Source organism: Myotis daubentonii, chromosome 1 (assembly GCF_963259705.1).
Source record: "Myotis daubentonii chromosome 1, mMyoDau2.1, whole genome shotgun sequence".
NCBI classification, from domain to species: domain Eukaryota; kingdom Metazoa; phylum Chordata; class Mammalia; order Chiroptera; family Vespertilionidae; genus Myotis; species Myotis daubentonii.
The window spans coordinates 72181415-72203431 of NC_081840.1; the positions used below are offsets into that span (position 1 = coordinate 72181415).

Consider the following 22017-nt stretch of genomic DNA (forward strand, 5'->3'; position numbering starts at 1 on the left):
CTGCAAGAATTCTACTAGTACTAAGAGAAGAAAATAAAACTTAAAAGTGGTACGATGGTATTATTAAATGGATATGGAACGTGTAATACTTTGCATTTGCATTAGCAAATTTCTACACATTCTTGAAGTTTAAGCTTAAATACTCCTTCCTCTTTTCCTTGCCTCCCTGCTTTGGGTCTTATTTTGTTGGTCAATTCATTTTGTTCATTAGATTCCACAAATAAGTGAGATCATGTGATAGGAAGCCTTTCTGATTTTACCCAGCATTTCATCCACTGTGCTCCCACTGCCTTTTGTTCATAATTCTGTTGTCAGTGTTGAACAGTGGTTTTCAAACTTTAGTATGCACTGGAATTGGAGGGCTTATTAAAAACAGATTGCTGACCGCATCCTCAGAGTTTCTGATTCAGTGTCGGTTATACAGGTTAGCTGTTGCTGCGGAATTGAGACTACACTTTGAAAACCACTGAACTAAACTACATGCTTCTGGAACGAAAGGGAATGCATCTTTTTGTGTTTTATACACAACAGTTTAAAACACCTTGGTATCCTCAAATATATACTGAGTGTACAAAGGAAGGAATGAACGGAGCCATTGTTGCAAACTTAACATTCTCCTTAAATCTATAACTTCACTTAGAGCCTTTCATTCATTCTTGGAATGAGTTTACTTTCTAATAAGATGAGGTCAAAGCCAATTCAGCATGTACTTTCAAAATTTCCCTCCTGTTCATTCTTAGGTATTAAGAGAAATGGAAATGTATGTTTATAGTAAGATGTATATACACAAATGTTCAAGCAGCTTTATAATAGTCAAGAACTGGAAACAATCCAAATGTTCATCCACAGACCAGTAGGTTAACAAACTGCCATAAACCCGTTTAATAGAATACTACTCAGCAATAAAAAGGAATAAACTACTAATAGATGCATCGACATGGATGAAGCTCAAAATCATTATGCTGAGTGAAAAAAAACCAAAGGTGCATGCTATATTATTTCATTTGTGTAAAATCTATGAAAAGTAACCACCAATCTATAATGACAGAAAGCAGATCAGTGATTGCCTGAGAATGGGTGGGTTCGAGTGGCAATCGGCATGGATTGCAAAAGGGCACGAGAAAACTTAGGGGCAATAGATATGTTTATTATCATTTCGGTGATACTTTCACGGATGTATGACTGAAAACGGATCAGATTTTACTCTATGTGCAGTTCATTGTAGTCAACTTAGATATCCGTAAGTCTGTTAAAAACAGTTAAAACCAAGACCTTCATTCTCGGTCTGTTTTTCCACTACTGCTTTTTGATAGCTGAAAGAAACATTAAGTCGTCCCACACCCCGCAATCATACCTAGAGAAACCCTCACCAAACACCATCTTTACTTGGCGCGCCGCTCGCTGAGACCTCAAAATCCGGCCGGCTGGTGTTTTCTCTGAGCTTGCCGCTAGGGGGCGCGTGCGGAGGAGGTCGAAGCCTTGCCTCTCTAGTCACACCCAGCGCCTGCAGAGACTTCCGGCTCAGTTCCGTACCGCTTCCGGGGGAATGTTGGGGCTGCTGGACGCGTTCCCCGCGGGACGGTGAAGGCTGAGGATTTCCGGGCCGGAGGTGCTTGCCCTGCGTGCAGCCTTAGCCGCTCCCTGGGGAAGTGCATCGGGCTCACCGTTGCTCGGAGCGGGCCTTTCTTCCCCACTGGAGCGGAGGGCGAGTGCTGCCATGGCGGCTCCAGCTCAGCCCAAGAAAATCGTGGCCCCTACGGTGTCCCAGATCAACGCCGAGTTCGTGACCCAGGTGCGATGGGGCGAGCACGGCGTGTGTGAGGGAGGAGGACGCGCTCGGTGCTGGGGTTGCCATGGGGCAGGAGGCCTTCCCGCCCGGCGGCGTCTCCTTCTAGGGAAGACGGGCATGAACAGAAAGTTACCGTGCGAGCTTCGTAGTCGTAGAGTCTGTCGTAGGAACGATGGGTCCGCTGGAGAGGGAACACCCTGGTCTCCCTGAGACCGGCAGGGAGGGTCTTAGGTGATGCTGAGCAGGTGGTTGGGCAGGGCCTGGGCTGTTTCTCGGGCGTAGAGTAACCTGGCTTTTGAATGGAGCGACGAGAACCCGTGCCGAATGGGCGCATCTGTGTTGATTGGAACCTGTTGGCTGTGTTGCATTGGGCACCGCGGTTGGCTTTGAATAGGGAAGCACGAGCCTGGAGCCCTCCGAGACGTTCCTAATCCTCCTGCGTTGCGCTGTGTGTCGGATCGGAGTGCGAATGGTGCGGCGCAGAGGTTACCGCCCCGCCTGCTCCCTGGCCCCCGTCTCAGCGGGTCGGCCAGGGCAGAAGCCTTGGAGTCGCTTTGAGTCCTCCCTTTCCCTTAACCCCGCATGGCTACATTCGAAATAAACTCTTAAATCTGTCTGCTTCGCCACATGTCTCTACCCGAACCCAGGTTGCCATTGGCTGCTGCCTGTACCCGGGCATCCTAACCTGCCTTGTCTTTCCTCTTGCTCTCCTCCGCCCATTCCTCCTACTGCTGTGGGGGTGATTTTACACAAGTGCAGACCTGGCCATATTACTTACCGTCTTCAGATCTTTAAAGAGTTGTGTCTTTAGGAAAAGAACCGAAATGTTCAGAGTGTTGTGTAACCTGGCCTGTGCTTATATTCGTTTTCCTCTCACTTTCCTCTCCCTTTCTGTCTCTGCTGTGGTCATACTGAGCTGCACTTATTGGAATGTGCCTTGCAGTTTTAACCTCCTGGCCTTTGGTCATTGTTCCCTCTGCTTGGAATCCTCTCCCTCCCACCTCCCTCCCTTTATATGGCTAATTCAGTATAGTTCATCTTCATTACTTTGGAGAGGCATTTACTGACAATTGAGACTAGATTAGGTCTTCCATTTTTCATATACCTGCATTTTTTGTAGAAGTCGTTTCTTAGTTTCCTTCTCTCAGGGAGCTTATATTTTAGGGGCAGGAGCCGGACGAATGAACAGTATAGTTTCAGACAGTGATGAGTGCTATCAGGAAAATGAAACAAGACGTTGTGACAGGGACTGCGGTGAGGTATGAAAGGCAGGAAGGTCCTCTCTCAGGTGATGTTTGAGCTAAGACCTGAGTGCGAAAAAGAAAAGAGCTAGTCTTGGGAAGAGCAGTCCAAGAAATAGCGAGTCAAATGGTCTTACTGTGTGAAGGTAAAGAAAGCCACGATCGCAAACATAAGAAGAGGGAGAATGGTATGAGGTAAGGACAGAGAATGTGTAGGGACCAGATCATATACAGTTTTGGAGGCTGAGGTACGAAGTTTGGATTTTATTCTAAATACAGATTTTAATTGCAATCCAATGAGTAATTTATTGGAAAGATCACTGTGGCTAACGTGCCACATTAATTAATGGAATGGGGGTAGGAGAGCAAAAGTAGTAATAGGGTTACCGTTTGGTCCAGTTAATGATGATCACCTCTACTATTAAAGATTGATGTAGACTGATATACTCTGAAACTAGAGGCAGTAGGTTTGTGGAGGGATGGAAGAAGAGACAAACTGAACATAATTTGAACAATTGGGCGAACGATTTGGACATTTATTGTGATGGGGAAGGCTGGGAAAAGAGATGGTTTAGTGGGGAATGTCAAGATTTCTGTTTTGGCCAAGGTAAGTATGAGATGCCTGTAGACATTCCATTGAAAGTGTTGACAAGGCTGTTGAATGTGGGAATCAAGAACATGTTGGCATGTTCTGGGTTTGAATATTAATTTTGAAGTTATTAATTCAAGATGGTACTTAAAACTGTAGGATTGACTGAGATGTCCTACAGAATGTTGTTTGTAAACATATACTATGTACCGTATCCTGCTGTAGATTGTGAGAACTGAGGCTAGGGACTATGTCTGCTTTACTCCCCTTGCACTGCCAGCACCTAGCGTTGCATTAGGACACATTGTGTGATGGGTATGTATTTGCTGAAAGAATGAGGGAATGAATTAATGAATAAACATACTGGCGCATTAAGATGTGATGAGAGGAATGATCATTCTCAGCAGTCTTGGGCCATGATAGCAAACATTAATGCTTACTATTTGGCAGATAACTGTTTTGGGCTCTTAGGCTGCAAAGATGAATCAAATGTGATCCTTGTCTTCAGGGAGTTCGCAGTCTATGGATGGAGACTAAGAGACTTAAAGAAGTCATCATAATTCAGTGTGATAAATGCCAGAAGAGTGATGTGAGGAAAGTGCTTTGAGAATAAAATTTAAAATGATTACACTTGTCCAAGGAAAGAATTTTCTCATTGAGAAAGTGCCATTGGAGTTGGAGTCTAAAACATTAATAGGAAGGTGGGGAAATAGGTGTTCTTGGTAGAGAGGACGTTAGGTGGTCCTGCTCCTCCACTTCCTCCCCCCTAGCCCCCAAAACCTGACCAGAGAGGGTGCTTTTAAATTATTATTGAATGAATGAGGTGTAGAGGTTAAAATTTAGTTTCAAGATTAGATATCTAAACTTTGACCTTACTTTTTTATGCCACTATGTTTTTACTTATTTTATATCTTTCAAGATTTATTTTTAACAATCTGTGCTGTCATAGCTATACTAAGTGGAGAATTGGGAGAATTCCTATTTTACATGAGACTAGAGAGTGTGGGGAAGGGCAGTATGTTCCTGGAGGTAGAGATGTCTGAGAGGTCACAGGTTAGACCCCAAGGAAAAGGAGAAACTCAAAAAAAAAAAAAGACATGATAGATGCTTAATAAATGTTTGCTAGATCTTTAATGAAGTAGAGATGTACAGTAAAGAGTTTGGATCAGATGATAGGATTTGCATATTTATTTGGGAGTCCCCAAATCCAAGAAAACAGATCAGGTTCAGTTCTCTTTTTAAAAAAAAAAAAAATTTTTTTTTATTGATTTCAGAGAGGAAGGGCGAGTGAGAGTGACAAGGAAACATCAATGATGAGAATCATTGATAAGCTGCCTTCTGTATGCCCCTACTGGGGTTTGAGCTCACAACCCTGGCATGTGCCCTGACTAGAAACTGAACCATGATCTCCTGGTTCATAGGTCAAAGCTCAACCACTGAACCACACAGGCCAGGCTAGATTCTGTTGGGGTCCAGCCCCAGCAGGTCCAGGGGTTCCCAAAGGTGTGGACAGAGGCAGCGTTCAGTTGATCAGCAGCCTAGCCAGTTTCTCTAGCCAGGTTTTCTATTATCCTGTTACATCTGTATTTATACCATTTGATTTTAATCCTATCTATTCTATTCCAAAGGTTAGGGCGTTTGTTATCTCCATTCCAGGATCACTACTCTACTGTTCTGTTAAGCTACAAGGAAGTAACTGAAGGAGATTATCCTAAGTAAAGATTATGTAGCTTAAGCGTTCGTAGTTAAGGTGATTAACTACCCGCCTGGCACTTAGTTAAGGGGTTTTACTGATTTATTCCCTTCCTTAGTCCTGTTAATCCCTAACTCCAGGGAAAAATCCCCACCTGGGGAAACAACCTTTCTCGGAAAGGTAACCTTGGTCAAAACACATAGCGCTAAGAAGGGGAGCAAACATATTAAGAACAATATGCCATATACGCGAGGTCCCTTGAAACATATGCTGTGCAGATGTTTCTTTCCTGCAGCAGCTGTGTCAAGCAGCAAGAATGGACCGGCTTCCGGCAAGATTCAGTTCTTTTAATGGTATGATGTTAGGAAAAGATGGCTGAGTTTTGTGATGCCGATAGGGAGCAGAATGAGGAAGTGAGAACACCACAGAATAATCGGGGCTAAAGTGTTTTCTCTTGGGTTGGAAGGTGATTGATAATTTGGGTAAGTGTCGTATGAGTGGGGTATGACGGTAGTGCTTTTGAGACTTTCTCAGGCTCAGTGTTCTCGTTGCTTGGGAGGCCCTTTAAGTGTGTCAGCTGTGATAGAAACTTAGCCATAGTAGCAAAGAAGACATAGGTCCCCTCTCTTAAGTGTTCCAATTAAGTGGGCAGGAAAGATAGATAAGCAAGCAAATAATACAGAAAGACAAGACTGTGGCCACCATCAGGTAGGGTTGGAGAAGGCCTCATAGAACAGGTAACATTTCAGATTTTACGTCATTCGCCCATTCATCAGCTATAACTTGAGTGCCTCCAGCATAGAGCCGTTTTAGACACATACTGAGTCTTTGTCATTGCCAAAGTTCTCTATTTTTCAAGAGATTGTAGTTTAGGTTCTTTTTAAGAAACAACAACAACAGTATCTCAGTAAGACCATGTTGTTTCTTATTATACAATTCATCTAATAACTGGATACATTGTAGATATAGGTGTAAAATTCACATTTTCTAGGTAAAACCTCATATGCTGAAATATAACCTACCAACTCGTTTTTGTTGTTTTTTGTTTTTTAACCTACCAACTCTTATTCTCTATAATAACCCACTGATAGACTACAATTTTTTTAAGGTTTTGTTTAGGTGTGTATGGGATGGGTTTCTACTAATAATTTTGCTGGGGTCCAACCCCAGCAGGTCCAGGGGTCCCCAAAGGTGTGGACGGAGTCGGCGAAGAAGGAATGACACGGAAACAGCGTTCAGTTGATCAGCAGCCTAGCCAGGATCTCCAGCCAAGTTCTGTTCAGGATCTCCAGCGAAGTTCTGCTTAGGATCTCTAGCCAAGTTCTGGTTCGGTTCTCTCACTAGGTTCTCCAGCCAGGTTCAGTCACCAGGTTCTAGTCAGGTTCTCTTGCCATGTTCTATAATCAGATTCAGTCCAGGATCTTTTGCCATGTTCTCTCCAGCGAAGTTCTTCTGTGTCTAGGTTCTGTGTAGGTTCGGTGCCAAGGTTCTGTGCCAAGGTTCCGTGTTCTAAGTTCTGTCTCTTTCTGTCTTGTTACAACTGTATTTATACCAGTTGATTCAATCCTATCAATCTCTATTACAAAGGTTAGGGCGTTTCTTATTTCCATTCCAGGGAGTAAAGATTATGTAGCTTAAGCATGATTGTTCGTAGTTAAAGTGATTAATTACCCGCCTGGCACTTAGTTGAGGGGTTTTATTCCCTCCCTAACTTCAGGGGAAAATCCCTACCTGGGGAAACAACCTTTCTCAGAGAGGAGACCTTGGTTAAAACACATAGTGCCAAGAAGGTGAGCAAACACTTTAACAACAGTATGCCATATATGCCAGGTCCTTTGAAACAGCAAGGATGGACCGGCTCCCGGCATAATTTAAAGGTTTATTTTATAAATTAATATTCCCAAAGATTTCGATTCTGGTTTTCAGTACTGGTCAGCTGTTAACTCATTGTACTATTGGGCAGCTCACGTATCTTTCTAGACCTGGCTTTCCTTATCTCTGTGCTGAAGATGCTTGACTAAGGTGGTTCACTTTGCTCTGTTGTTTCCCTCTGGGTGGTTAAAAAGTATGTTATGTTTTTTTAAATCACAGTGGTAGGTAGCAGTGCAGGGCATTAATGGCATTTAGTGGCTTGTGGCAAAGGCTGTGAACTGGCCTGCAAGCCCATATAGACCCTTAGAAGGTAGAATCACTCTGCCTCGCAGTGTCAGTAGTGCCCTGTTAAGAAACAGCTTGTCAGTGAGAGATCTCAGTATCAGTCTATGTATCAGTCTGACTTACTGTTTACTTTTGCAGCTGGCATGTAAATACTGGGCTCCCCATATCAAGAAAAAATCACCTTTTGATATAAAGGTAAGCATTTTGAGTTTGCAACATACTTTTAAAAGTTAAAACTATAGTTTTCTAATTATCAAACTAATATTCATATTAGAAAAATTGGAAAATATGGAAGGCACACATAAAGAAAATAAAAATTACTACTCAGAGTTCACCTCTACTATCATTTTGTTGAATTTTCTTTAAGCTTTAAAAAAATGTATGTGGATTTTCCTGTTTAAGATGCATAGATTGTTTTAAATACATCATTATTATAAATGACAATGTAATGAAAATCTTTGTAAAAATGCAGAAATTTTCCTTCAACTTTTTGCCAGTTTATTTAGAATAGAATCTATTGTTTTTTATTTTTAGGTTGGTGAACTGAGATAAAGATCGTTAATAATGGTGGAGGAAGTGGGAGTTTAATGTAAAAGATAGATGACTAAAGACCAGTAATAGTCAATAAGGAAAGGAATGGACTTATGATGCAGTTGATGCAATTTAGAATAAATGAAAGGAAAAAATTCCTAAATGTAGAATGAGCTCTTGTTGAAATAGGTTCTTAAAGAGAGGTCTTTAAATGAAATAGGGCTGACCTTTTACATGCCATTTAACATGTAATGAAGACTTGGTTTTAGGCTTTGCCATTATAAGTTGAATTGTGTTGTTTAAGATACCCTTAGTCCAATTTAACCCAAAATTTCTGACATTATTTAAGCTTAAATATTTTAAATATATTTTGTTTTGTCATCAACCCCATTTTATTCATTAGGAAGATATTAATATATATGGCATATATTAGTTATTCTTAATTATCAAGAAGGTTGCTTTCTCTTACTATATGCTGTTTTTTACGTGTTTGTGTTTCTATATGTTGGGTATAGGGATTCCTAGGAACATTTTTTATTAATAACAAAAACATCTTGATGACACTACTAGATTGAGTTTAACCTAATTATATTTAGGTTGTTGGGTTTTTTTTTTAGAAATTAAATTTATATCCAGATTGTTTTAGTTAACACAACTAATAGTTCCAGATGAACTTACATATGCCTATTTAGAAGAACTTTATTATGGGTTGGTATGTAAGAAAGATTATGCCCTTCACTTTATTATATGATTTGAATTTTGATAAAAAGAAAAGCAATAACAAAAAAATCTCATATAAATTGAATAAGACTTGCTTGCCTCATTGTCTCCCTCCACCACCCACATTTATTTAACAAATATACTTTGAGCAGTTAAAAGACATTACAGTTACCATAAAATAATAATATATTATACCATGTTAAAGCACTTCATAATTTTACAGTAGGAAGTAAAAAAAATTTTTAAAAATATTTTTATTGGTTTCAGAGAGGAAGGGAGAGGGAGAGAGAGATAGACACATCAGTGATGAGAGAGAATCACTGATTGGCTGCCCCCCTCATGCCCCCGACTGAGGATCAAGCCCGCAACCTGGGTATGTGCCCCTGACTGGAATCAAACCTGGGACAACCCTTAAGTCCGCAGGCCGATGCTCTATCCACTGAGCCAAACCAGCCAAGAAATTCCAGTAGGAATTTTTTTTTTTCTTCAGTTATCACTAGTGCTACTCTTACTTCTACTGATAACTATTAAAGGCTCACCATGTGCCAGGATTTGTACTAAATTCCTTGCATATGTTGTCTTATTTACAGCAACCCCATGGGGTACTTTGTATTATATCTTTTTTGTGTCCTAGCCATCAGCAGTGGAGATGGGTGGTTTGAACCAGGCTTCCAACTCCAGAGCCTAAATTCTTAAGTATTACACCATTCTGTGTATCCTAACCTAAAAAAATAGAAATTCTGAGGCTTTGTCATTATGTATTTGGAAAACTGTGTAACAAATACCATTTGCTTCCATTATATCTTTACATTTTTAATTTTCTTTCTTTCTGACTTTTGAAAGCACAGTTTACATTAGACTGAGTCCGTTAATATTTATGCACTTTAAAATTAAGTTTTAAAAAAGATCCTGATCTTATACACTTTTATTTTCCCTAGAAATAATACAAATAAATTGTTTTTAAATTAAATTTATTGGGGTGACATTTGTTAATAATAAGGTTATATAACTTTCAAGTGTATATTTCTGTAATATATGATGTATATATTGCATTGTGTGTCCATCACCCAAAGTCATATCTTCTTCTGTCACCATATATTTGACCCCCTTTACCTTTTACTACCACCCCCTATCCTGTGTTAACCACCACACTGTGTTGTCTGTGTCTATGAGGTTTTTGTTTGTTTGTATTCTTTGTTCATTTGTTGCTTTCTGTTTTATATCCCACATATGAGTGAAATCATACGGTTTTTGTCTTTTTCTGACTGACTTATTTGGCTTACCATGATATTCTCGAAATCCATCCATGTTGTCATAAATGGAAGTATTTCATCTTTCTTATCGAAGAGTAGTATTTACATATATATGTATGTATCACTTTTTTTTTTTTTTTTTTAATCCTTACCCAGGATATGTTTCTATTGATTTTAGGAAGGGCGAGAGAGAGAACCATCAATGTGAGAGGGAAACATCGATCTGTTTCCTTCCATACACGCCGAACTGGGGATTGAACTTGCAACTTTAATATGTGTCCTGATCAGGAACCGAACCCACAACCTTTTTGGTATATGGAACAATGCTCCAACCAATTGAGCCATCCAGCCGGGGCCATACCACATTTTTTTGTTTTGTTTTTTGTTTTTGTTAATCCTCACCTGAGGATATTTTTTCATTGATTTTTAGAGAGAGTGGAAGGGGGGGGTGGCGAGAGAGAGAGAGAGAGAGAGAAACATTGATGTGAGAAAGACACATCAATTGGTTGCCTCCTACACGTGCCCCAACTGGGCCAGGAATCAAACTTGTGACCCTAGTCCCTGCCCTTGACTGGGAATCAGATCCTTGATACTTCAGTGTGGCGCCAACACTCTAACCACTGAGAAACATGGGCTGAATCACATTTTTAATCCAATCACCCATCAAAGGACACTTAAGTTTGAACACGTAATTGTAATGATTCTTTCTAGGGCTCTTTTTATTATTTATGTTTTCCTACTATTTTGCTTTCTGTTACTACATTTTAAAGAAAGCGATGGGATTATGAAAAATTTCTTAAGTATTATTTCAATGGCAATAATATTTTATGGCTTTTCTAAATCAAAATATTTTGTGTAATTCTCAGTAATTGAACACTATTTAGGGTCTGAAAAAATGTTGTTTGATATAGTAAACATTTTTTATATTTTTAATAACAGGTCATTGAAGATATATATGAAAAAGAGATTGTCAAATCAAGGTAGGAATGAGTTTAATTTTCATATATAGGGATTAGATGGGACTAACTTGGATCTTACCCTAACTTCTTAACTGAATGTGATCATAATTAGAATTTTCTTTTCTTTTTTTGATTTGGTCAGCAGGGAAAATGGCTAGAAAACTTTAATCTAGCTGCTTAAGAGTCATAAGGGTTTATTTTGTTTTTGAAGAAATGTGAGGGAGAGTAAATATGAAAATTATTTATTTCAATTCAACTAGTACTAACTTTTATTTTCTGATTAATCTTTTAAACATTTATTTAAAAAATTTTAAAAGTAAAACGTACATAATAGTTAAATATAAAATAATAAAATATGTATTTTTTATATATAATAAAATTTTTTGAGCAATATACAGAAGGGGGTAAATATAAATAAATGTTTGTTCCTATCCCTTAACCTTCAGTTTATTTATTTGTCAGTATATATGTTCCAGTCTACTTCCACTCCAGATTTTTTTTAAACAAGAAAAAATTTATATTCTATATACCATTCAGCATTATGCCAAAAAGAACCAACACCAAAAACAATGTATCTTGGGTATATTTCCATATCTGCACCTGTAAATTCCCAGTGCGTATTTTAAAAAGATAGTTGACTAAATCTGAAATAGAAGCATCTATGTTGTGAATGTCACAAACCTTATAAAATCTCAAATTTGATATTTTTCATGTGTTGAGTTTTATGAAGTAAATTTTGCTAAATACTGTAAAGGCAGAATCATGGTAATGCCAAAATAAGAGACTAGTTATTTCGTTTCAATTGTTTGGTGAGCCTGCAGACATAGGCAGGACCAGAGACCATGTTAAAGAATTTTTGAGGAGTAAGGGGAAGCCAGTGAAGAGTTGTAAGCACAATGGTAATATTTTTAAAGGCGAATTTGGAGGGGATAAGAGGCAGGAAATTGGTTAGGGGAATATTATAGTAGTTGGGTTCAAGATAATGATGGCTTGGATTAGTGTGGAAACTTGTGCTTACAACTCCATTATCAAATTTGCTATCCATTATCAAATTTGGCAGGCTTGTCTTAACATATTTTTGTGTGATTTTACAGTATTAAAAATAATTGTTACTTCTTGCGTGCTTACTATCTGCCAGATTCTATTCTGAGCATCTCGCATATACAGTGGTAGCTTGTTTATCCTGACAATAACCCTATGATAGTCACATTATTCTCATTTTATGAGTGAGGAAAAGGAGGTACCAAGAGGTCAAGTAACCAGCCCAAGTCGTTTCCTAGTAGTTACAGGCAAAGCCAGGCATTAAATTCTTCTCTCTGACTCTATTCAAACTCTGTTCTTTTTTTTTTTTTTAATATATTATATTGATTTTTTACAGAGAGGAAGGGAGAGAGATAGAGAGTCAGAAACATTGATGAGAGAGAAACATCGATCAGCTGCCTCCTGCACATCTCCTACTGGGGATGTGCCCGCAACCCAAGTACATGCCCCTGACCGGAATCAAACCCGGGACTCTTCAGTCTGCAGGCCGACGCTCTATCCACCGAGCCAAACCGGTTTTGGCCAAACTCTGTTCTTAAATAGGACAGGGTTCACTGCCCTTTAGGCTGCTGAACCAGCACACTTTGCTATGATTATTAATCCTGTTAGGAGTTCATCCAAGTGGTTTTTATACTGAAAAAAAAAGGAAGTTGTAGAACAATTTACTTTGACAGTGTTTACATTTATTTTTATTTAAAATGTTTAACTCCCTTTACTATGAAATATAATAGGAAAGAGCATAAAAGAAATGTATAACTTTCTGAATTATTATAATTCATAACCACCACCACAGTTAAAACGAAAGAAAAATTGTCAGCATCCCAGAAGCCCTTGCATGCCCCTTTCCTTTACCATTTTAATACATAAATATGCAAAATGAACACGATAGTTCAGTTTTGCTTGTTTTTGAACTACAAGTAAATAGAATCACACAGTATGTAATCTTTTGTACCTGGCTTCTTTGGCACACAATTATTGTTTTTTCTTAACAATCATCTACTTAATAATAAATCTGGAAGTAGGTAGACCAGAAGTCTGGCATGTCAGGGCCCTTCTTGGCCTTTCAACAATATATTTGTTGGCTTTCCCTATGTGGTTGCAGGGGGGCTCCGCAGCTCCAGACCTCATGTTTTCACACAACCATAGCCCAAGAAAGGAAGCAGGGACAATTACAGCAGCAACAGAAGTTCCCTTTGCCTGCACCTCTTTTCCTAATCAAATTTAATGAGCCAGTTAACAATAGAGTTAATAGACCCAATTTATTGTACATAAATTACTCAACTTTAGGAAGATTTAATGAAATTCATGTTAAACTCCTGGAACAGAGTCAGGCAGAAAACATGCTTTCAGTAAATATTGGTAACAAAAAAACATAACCATCCCCAAATCTTTTAAATTATTTATATTTATTATTGTTACTTTAGCTTTTCATTCTTTAAATGGCTTCTGACATGATGTCTAGTCCTAGACCCATTTTGTAAGATAGAAAATATATCTTACTAGAGGTCCGGTGCACGAAATTCGTGCACAGGGGTGGTGGGGGTGAGGGGTGGCCCTCAGCTCGGCCTGCAATCTGGGCCCCCTTGGGGGGATGTCTGACTGCCGGTTTAGGCCCGATCCCACAGGAGGCTGCAGTTATGTGCAAAGTGGCACTTTGTGAGTTCTGTTGTCCAATCTGCAATTAAAGGGAAATGTCTGCAGCTGGAGATCTAGAGGGTGTCACATAAGTGGCTGTATCTCTCAGTGGACTGACTGGCTCTGGCAGCCAGTACGTTGGCAGTGTTCTATCTTGGTGCTTTTACACAGTAAAAACCCTCATCTCTCTCTCACTAAAGTTCTATGACATTGCTTACTTAGAGAAACTATTTAAGAGATCAGAAATTGGTGGAATAAGATTTTGACAGGGTAATGGTCTCTTAGGATATTATATATTCACTAGGGGCCCCATGTATGAATTCATGCACCATGAAAGGGCTGTGGGCCACAAGGCTACGGTGGGCACAGGGCGGGTCTTAGCACATCCTCTACGCCCCGCCCGGCCCCTCCCGCCACAGCCGTCCCCTCTCTGCCAGCAGCAGGTGCGAGTGGTGGTTCTGGCGCCAGCTGTGGATGCGAGTTGGGCTGTCGCCAGTAGCGGGTGCAAGCAGCAGCTGCCAGCCCCGATTGCCCCTGAGGAGCAGGGGGAGGTGGAGAAGCTCTGAGGGGCAATGAAGGCTGGCAGCTGCTGCTCACGGCAGTGCTGGCGCCTGTAGCGGGTGCAAGCGGGGCGAGTGCTGGCAGCAGGTGTGAGCACCAGACTGGACCGCAGTGTGCCGGAGCAAAGAATTTTCAGTAACCACCACAGGCTTGACCCGATGACAATGACTGGCGCCTCACCTTGGTCTGGGGCCCCCCGCTCACCTCCTCCACCATCCTGCTGCAGCCTGCCCACCATGTTCTGAGCTCTGCTGCCTGCTGTTGTCGCCCGCCATGTTCCGTGTGCACCCCCTGGTGGTCAGTGCATGTCATAGTGACCAGTTGTTTGGTTGTTCCATCGTTCGGCCTATTTGCATGTTAGGGTTTTATATATATAGATAATTCATTTAATTTTTAAAGCCAGAGGCTATTTTCCAGTGGCAGAGTCCTGGTCTGGTTACTTTGTTTCTAATATACAAAATGATAAAACTAAATTAGTGGATCTTTGGACCTGCCTTTGGAGAAATACCCTGAATTACAGCATGGTTTATTCATATAAAATGAAATACTTGTATTAAAAAAACAATAAAGAGAGATATCTGATATTCCCTCCACAGTTTTGTAATATTTTAGGCTTAATGTTAAGACTACAAAGCATGTGAAAAGTCTGATTCCCAGACATGGTGATATATACATGTGTCTCTTGTTTCTATTTGAATATTAAATGAACGAGTGTTGGTCATTTTTAAGAAATTGAAACATGCAAGCATTTAGCAATTTCAATCCAATATTATGAATATTAACGAACATTTGTGTTTTGATTAGAATTATTTGGCTGTGAAATCTCTGTTATATCCTGGTATGTCATGGTGTTGATTGTGTTTCTTACATGGGAACTTGTTACTGTTCTTTGGCAGTTTTTAAAAATAAACTACCCTGAAACAAAACACAAACCAAAAAATCTAAAAGCAAAATTAGCTTTTGTCAATGCATATCTAATTATGATTATTGTGATATGTGAGTCAATCAAAACAAGATTCCAAAATACATCTACACTGATAAATCAGAAATGTGAAAATCCTCCTTTATGTATTACCTGAAAATGTTTATATTTCTTGTGGTACATGGTGTTTATATTTTCTATTTAAATATTTTTATTATTTATTTTTATAATTTTAGGTTTGCCATCAGAAAGATAATGCTCTTGGAATTTAGGTGAGTTAAAAGTCTTTACTTTGATGAAGTTAAATATGACAGTATGATTTAACATTTAGATAAATTTTTTATACATTTCTGTGAGTGGTTAAGAAAATAATTCTTAAATTTTTGAAGATTTGTATTGTGATTTGCTTATTTTGGAATATGTATATGAAATTCTTTGTTTTGAAAGATGATGCTACATTGTCATTATAACTAGTATTTTGAATTGTTTCTCAATAATTAAGATAGTGTGTGCTGAGCAATTTCTGAACTCTTACTCGGTCCAACTAGTCATCAGCCTAAGTAAATTGGAGTTCATTCTATAGCTATTTTTTCCCCTTCCAAGCTAAGTTGCTGTTACCAAGGCAGCCTTGTTCTGACCTAGCCACTTATAAATATTTCAGACTAAAGAGAATGTACAATTTTTAGATCATGAAGGTAAATTAGGTTATATTTCAACCAGGTATGGCCTGTAGGCTGGAATAAAAGCCAGAGTTGTTGTTTATGATAGTAATATTTACTATTTATTGAATACTTGTCTTGTACTAGATAGGCACAATGTTAAATATTTTACATACAGAGCTCTCATAGCGACCCTGCAGAGTCAGTATTATACTGTACACTTAGTGGAGGAAGAACCTGAGGTCAGAGAGATGAAGTAATTTGTTGAAGATAATGCAGTCAGGTAATTGGCCGAGTTGGGATGCCAGAACTCCTTTTTCTATTTCTCTGCGCTACCTTGAGGTTGAGTCTGCATCGGAGGTCGGAGTCTCCCTTTTAACAACTGTTACTACTTACACAGCACTGATTTCACCCTCACAAACAATGGCAGGAAGTAGATGTTCTGACCAGTTTTACAGAGAGAAATTAAAGTTTATAGTTATGAATTAACTAGTAAGTTGACTACCTACTATAGCCTAAGAAAGGTGTTGTTATTGAATACTTGATCTCATTTAAGTATTCAATACTTAATTGGACCTGCCTTTGGAGAGATACCCTGTAACTACAGCATGGTTATTCATATAAAATGAAATACTTCTATTAAAAAAATAATAAAGAGAGATATCTGACATTCCCTCCACAATTTTATAATATTTTAGACTTAATGTTAAGACTAGCAATCATACTGAGGTTACTAAATAAACCCAGTAAGATCTTCCTTATTTTATAGAGGAAAATAGTGAGGCTAGGAATTGTACCCATCTGGCCCTTAGGTTAATAATGCCCTTTCCATCAAATCATCTTTCAAGAAGACAGGAAAAAAATCAAGAGGATGCTGGTATACAATTAGGATAAAACCAGAATTCTATGGTCCTGACAAATATCAGATACCAAAGCATTGCAGGAACCGAAGGAGAAAGCAACAGAACAAATCACAGGCACCAATGACAGTGAACGATTTTTAATAACTGAAAAACTGGTTACTTTTCAGGGACTTTTATATAATTTCTATGTGACAGTGCAAATTGTGAACAGAGTAACTGCAGAGCAGCAAAGAAAGAGTGAAGATCTTAAAATCTTCTCAATAAAAAGATTACTCAAAGAGGAAGAAGGAAAATAGATTGAATATAAAATTCTCAATTGTAATGATAGAGAAGATAATAGAGTAAGATTAGTAAACAGGAAAAAACCTATCAATATAGAAAGAATTCTATAACCAGATAAACTGTCATGAAATAAAGAAATTTCAGACACATTAACAGACTATTGCTAACAGAAATTCTAATGGACATAATTCAGAAATAAAGAATTTAAATTTGTAAGAAAGGAATGAAATGATTCTTCATGCATTTTATTTATGAAAGAGCACTTTAGTTTCTAACTTGAAGTCTTGACCATTATTTTGAGTAAAGTATTCCTTATTCAGCTTCCTAGGTTCTCACAAATTAAGCAAGAAGGATTGCTAAAGATAGATTCATGGAAATACTACTATGAGCAGATCTTTGAAGCATAGAAGTAATAGAAAAATTATAGTGCATAGCAGAATCTAAAACACTTAATTGTCTGTGTGTGTGTGCGCACGTGCACATGCAGGTGTAAGTGATTAAAACGTTATGCATGTGGAATAATTTAAAGTAGGAACAACAAATCCTGCTTTTTAAAAATTAGTGCTTTAGAGCAGCGGTTGCCAACCGGTGGTCCGTGAGGTCCGAAAGGCTGGCGACCGCTGCTTTAGAGTACAGCCCAGTACAGTAATTGATGCTTATAACTACCCTGAATAAGAAATGACTAAGTTATGTTTTGGACATCAGAAACATGTAATGTGATTAAGAATACTTCACCACGGTCTTAAAATAAGAATTTTGGCATCTTGAGGGGAAAATGCCATTATCTTGAAAACTGACTTATGTTGAATACCTCGTAAATTAAATATTACAAAGACTCTTGATTGTTAAGTATCTTTCTTAGGAAGTCACTTGGTTCTGATAGGAGTCAATGTTAATTCTCAATTACACTTCTCTCTGAAACTGCCCATCATATCATTTTGTATTAAAACTGACATTTGTCAGATATTTTTATTTATTACTCTACAAAGAGACTTACGTAAAGGCAGACCTAATGTTCTCGTGGTGATAATTACATATCAGTAATCTTTGATGTCTTCCTATTCGAAATATAAGACTCTTACTCTCCAAAGCTGCATTTGCTATACATAAGTTTGTAGTAAGTAGCAGTGACCTAGATTACAAGTAAATTGGTGAATGTTTCTCAAATTACAAATAGAAATTCAGAATATTCTCAGAAATTTGTAAATAATATGCTTTTTAGGTGAATGACATATTACAAATGTCAGTAACTAAAGAAATATCCTATGCCTTTTCACTCTTCACAGCCAGTATCTTGAAAATTACCTTTGGATGAATTATTCTCCGGAAGTGTCCAGCAAGGCCTATTTAATGTCCATCTGTTGTATGGTGAATGAGAAGTTCAGAGAAAATGTCCCTGCATGGGAGGTAACAGATTTAAGTTACTTCATACTGTGTTCACTTAAAGCCATTGCAAAGTAGCAGAACTTTTTACCAGTACTAAATAATATTTTCAGAACAGAATTTTACCCAGTAATAAACTAAATGTTGAGAGAAAGAATAGATATATTAAAAAATAATGCTAGATTTCATTTGGTTTCAATACTTCCTTCAAACTAATTTACTATTAATTAAAAAATTATGAATGTGGAATTATTTTTCTGCTTTGTGCTTAAAAAAAAGAATGACATGGATTATAAAGACTTTTACATCAGATAAAGTGAAGTTTATATTAATTAGTGCAGATAGATAATGCTCAGTGAGCTAATATTTTGCAGTGCCTTGTTTCACAACTGTAGTTTCACGTGTATAAAATAGTGTTTCCAAAGTCAAGACAGATGTTTATATTGTAATTTCAGTTTTCTCTTTGTCTCTGATTTGGGATTCATTTTATTGTTTTGAATCTTCTAATAGACTGACATTTTCTCTTTGTGCTTAATATAACAGAGGCTTGGTCAGTAGAGGTTCAAAATCTAGGTTTCCTTTGGCCACCCTAAAATAACTTTCTTCCCTTTCAGTCATTCTTTTTTAAATGAAAAAAAGGAATGGATACTTGTCATCTCTATTGAGGGTTCATCTCCAAAGTGAAAAGGTGTTAGCCTCTTTAAAATAAAAGCATGGTTTCTTTTGTCAAATATTCAAGAAGTGACTACCATCTATGGCAGATTAGAGCCCAAAGCAAAATATGGGCCTTGTGTCTTATTGAGAGATCTTAGGGATTTCTTGAAGTTGCTTCAGACTACCTTAGGAAAGAAGAGGGGAAATGTTTTGAGTGAGAGAATGACTGGATCAGTTTGCATATTATAAAGACCACTTTGGTGGTTTGAAATAGAGAAATGGCAATGCAGATTAAGAGGTTACACAGAGATTTAGAAAGTAGAATACATTGGACTTGATAATCACTGTAGCATTAGAGGAGGGTAATATTTTCAATAACCTTCCAGGCTTGGTCAACTGAAGAGAAAAGATAATGCCATTTACAAAATAGGTAAAAGAGGATTGAGGAATACTTTGGAGGGCACAAAATTGTTGAATTGAGTTTTGGATTTATCAAGTTTAAATTGCCTTTGGAATTAAGATATCACTACAGAGGAATGTAAGATTAGAACTAAAGCGAGAAATCTGGACAGAAGATGTGTATTTGGAATCATTAGCATTTGGTAGTGTGGCATTTGTGGGGAGGGGTGGTAGAAGAAGTATGAGGCTAGAACTCTAGGTAACCACTGCCGCATAAGGGAAAAAGGGAAGAGGAGCCTGCAGCACATTGAACATGAGTTGAGGGTGGGTAAGAGTCCTTTGGACTTGACAGTGTAGCAGTTTCAGGGGGCTGCTGTGGGTGCAAGTTGTTTTAGAGAAGTGAATGAAAACAACTAGTGTGGACCGTACATTTGGAGCACTTGTCTATGAAAGGAGAGAGATGTGGCAGAAACTGAATAGAGAGGTAGATCAAAGAGAGAATTGAATATTTTTACATTATTCATACTTTTTAAAAAAACATTATTTACATGTTAAGAGTAAAGAGGGAATATAAGAAAGGAGAGGGTGTCCTTTAGATTAATTAAAATGGGAGCACTATAATTTTTGCTGAAGATGCTGTTTCTTTTCTTTAAATTAGAAGATTTAAACCACTTCAGATCCTTACTGAAACAATAAAGCCTAAGTAGTTACAGGCATAATCCACCAAAGAAAAGATAAAGAAATTAAAGCCATTATTGTATTAGCCAAAGATTTCTGCACCTCTCAATAGTCCAGAAACCTATACTATTTGACTTGCTACCTACCACCTATATATATAAAACCCTAAGCATGGTCGACCGTTTGACTGGTCGCTATGATGTGCACTGACCACCAGGGGGCAGATGCTCAATGCAGGAGCTGCCCCCTGGTGATCAGTGTACTCCTACAGCAGGAGTACTGCTCAGCTGACCAATGGGTGCCAGATGCCGGGTTCAGCGGCAGCAGGCGCAGGGGGCTGGGATGAGCCGGAGTAGCACAGCACACTGTCAGGCTTGGGTTCCTCTCTGGCCAACTGCAGCTTCGTGCACTACTACATCTCTCAAAACTGGCAGTCCAACATTCTCCAAGCGGTCCCAGATTGTGAGAGGGCACGAATCCATGCACTGGGCCTCTAGTCCTATCTAATAAAAGAGAAACATGGTAATTAGTGTACGACCGCTACCCTTCCCATTGGCTAATCAGGGTGGTATGCAAATTAACTGCCAGCCAAGATGGCGGCCGGCAGCCAGGCAGCTTGAAACTAACATGAGGCTTGCTTGCTTCAGTGACGGAGGACTCCAACGTTCCCCGCCTGCCGCTGCCGGCCTCTGAGCTGCAACTCTAAGCAACTGGGTTACAAATATAGAAGCTAAACAAAACCCCAGAAACCTGCTTTAGCCGCCGGGCTTCAGCCAGCAGGATCACAACATTGTTTCAAATACAGAAGGTAAACAAAGGCCAGAAACCTGCTTTCAGCAGCAGAGGCCCAAGAGCTGGAGCCTCAGAGCTAAAGCTGGCCCAGAATAAAAAAAAGAAAAAAGAAAAAAAGGAGCGGTTGGGAGCGTCAGTCACCCGCCAGCCTGAAAACAGCCCTCAGCCCCTCACCCAGGCTGTCCAGGCACCCCAGTGGGGACCCCCACCCTGATCCAGGACACCCTTCAGGGCAAACCAGCCAGCCCCCACCCATGCACCAGGCCTCTATATAGTAAAAGGGTAATATGCCTCCCAGCACCGGGATCAGCGTGACCGGGGGCAGCACCCAAACCCCCTGATCGCCCTGCGGCTCTGTGTGTGACAGGGGTCGGGCCACAACCTCCCTATCCGCCCTGCCCTGTTCTGTTCGTGACAGGGGAAGGCCCCCCAACTCCCTGATCAGCCCTGCTCTGTGCCTGATAGGGGGGAGCTCCCCAACCCCCTGATCACCCTGCGGCTCTGTGTGTGACAGGCTGCGGTGCCCCAAACCCCCCTGATCGGCCCTGCTCTGTGTGTGACAGGGTGCGGCGCCCCAATCCCCCCCCCACCCCCCCCACGGGCCCTGCTCTGTGTGTGACCAGGTAGAGCCATAACCTCCCCATCGGCCCTGCCCTGAGTGTGACAGGGTGCGGCGCCCCAACCCCCTGATCCGCCCTGCTCTGTGTGTGACAGAGGGCAGTGCCCCAACTCCCCTATCAGCCCTACTCCGTGAGTGACGGGGGGATCTCCCCAATCCCCTGATCGGCCCTGCTCTGTGCGTGATGGGGGAGCCCCCCAACCCCCTGATCGACCCTGCTCTATGCATGACAGGGGGGAGCTCCCCAACCCCCTGATCGACCCTGCTCTGTGCGTGACAGGGTACGGAGCCCCAACCCCCCTGATGGACCCTGCTCTGTGAGTGACAGGGGTAGCGCCCCAACCCCCTGATTGGCCCTGCTCTGTGCATGACAGGGTGGTGCCGCAACCTCCCCATCGACCCTGCCTTGAGTGTGACAGGGGGCGGTGCCCCAACCCCCGCATCAGCCCTACCCTGAGGGTGGCATCGCAACCTCCCGATCCGCCCTGCTCTGTGCATGACAGGGGGGGCGCCCCAACTCCCCAATCAGCCCTGCTCTGAGCCTGACCAGGGGCTGCACCTAGGGATTGGGCCTGCCCTCTGCCACCTAGGAGCAGG

General features: G+C 40.1%; 1 protein-coding gene and 1 long non-coding RNA gene across 3 annotated transcripts in view; both read left to right on the plus strand.

The window, feature by feature from the left end:
- LOC132239305 (uncharacterized) overlaps positions 1-22017 on the plus strand; it is a 358468-nt gene that overhangs the window by 258855 nt on the left and 77596 nt on the right. The gene's annotated exons all lie outside the window — the stretch shown is intronic.
- The window catches only part of AQR (aquarius intron-binding spliceosomal factor), a 95650-nt gene continuing 75202 nt past the window's right edge, over positions 1570-22017 (plus strand). For both annotated transcript variants that reach the window (XM_059705388.1, XM_059705397.1), the window contains exons 1-5: positions 1570-1792; positions 7608-7664; positions 10913-10953; positions 15328-15363; positions 18182-18302. In XM_059705388.1, the coding sequence (XP_059561371.1) occupies positions 1718-1792; positions 7608-7664; positions 10913-10953; positions 15328-15363; positions 18182-18302 (330 nt within the window). In that variant the 5' untranslated portion in view covers positions 1570-1717. The remainder of the gene's footprint in view (positions 1793-7607; positions 7665-10912; positions 10954-15327; positions 15364-18181; positions 18303-22017) is intronic.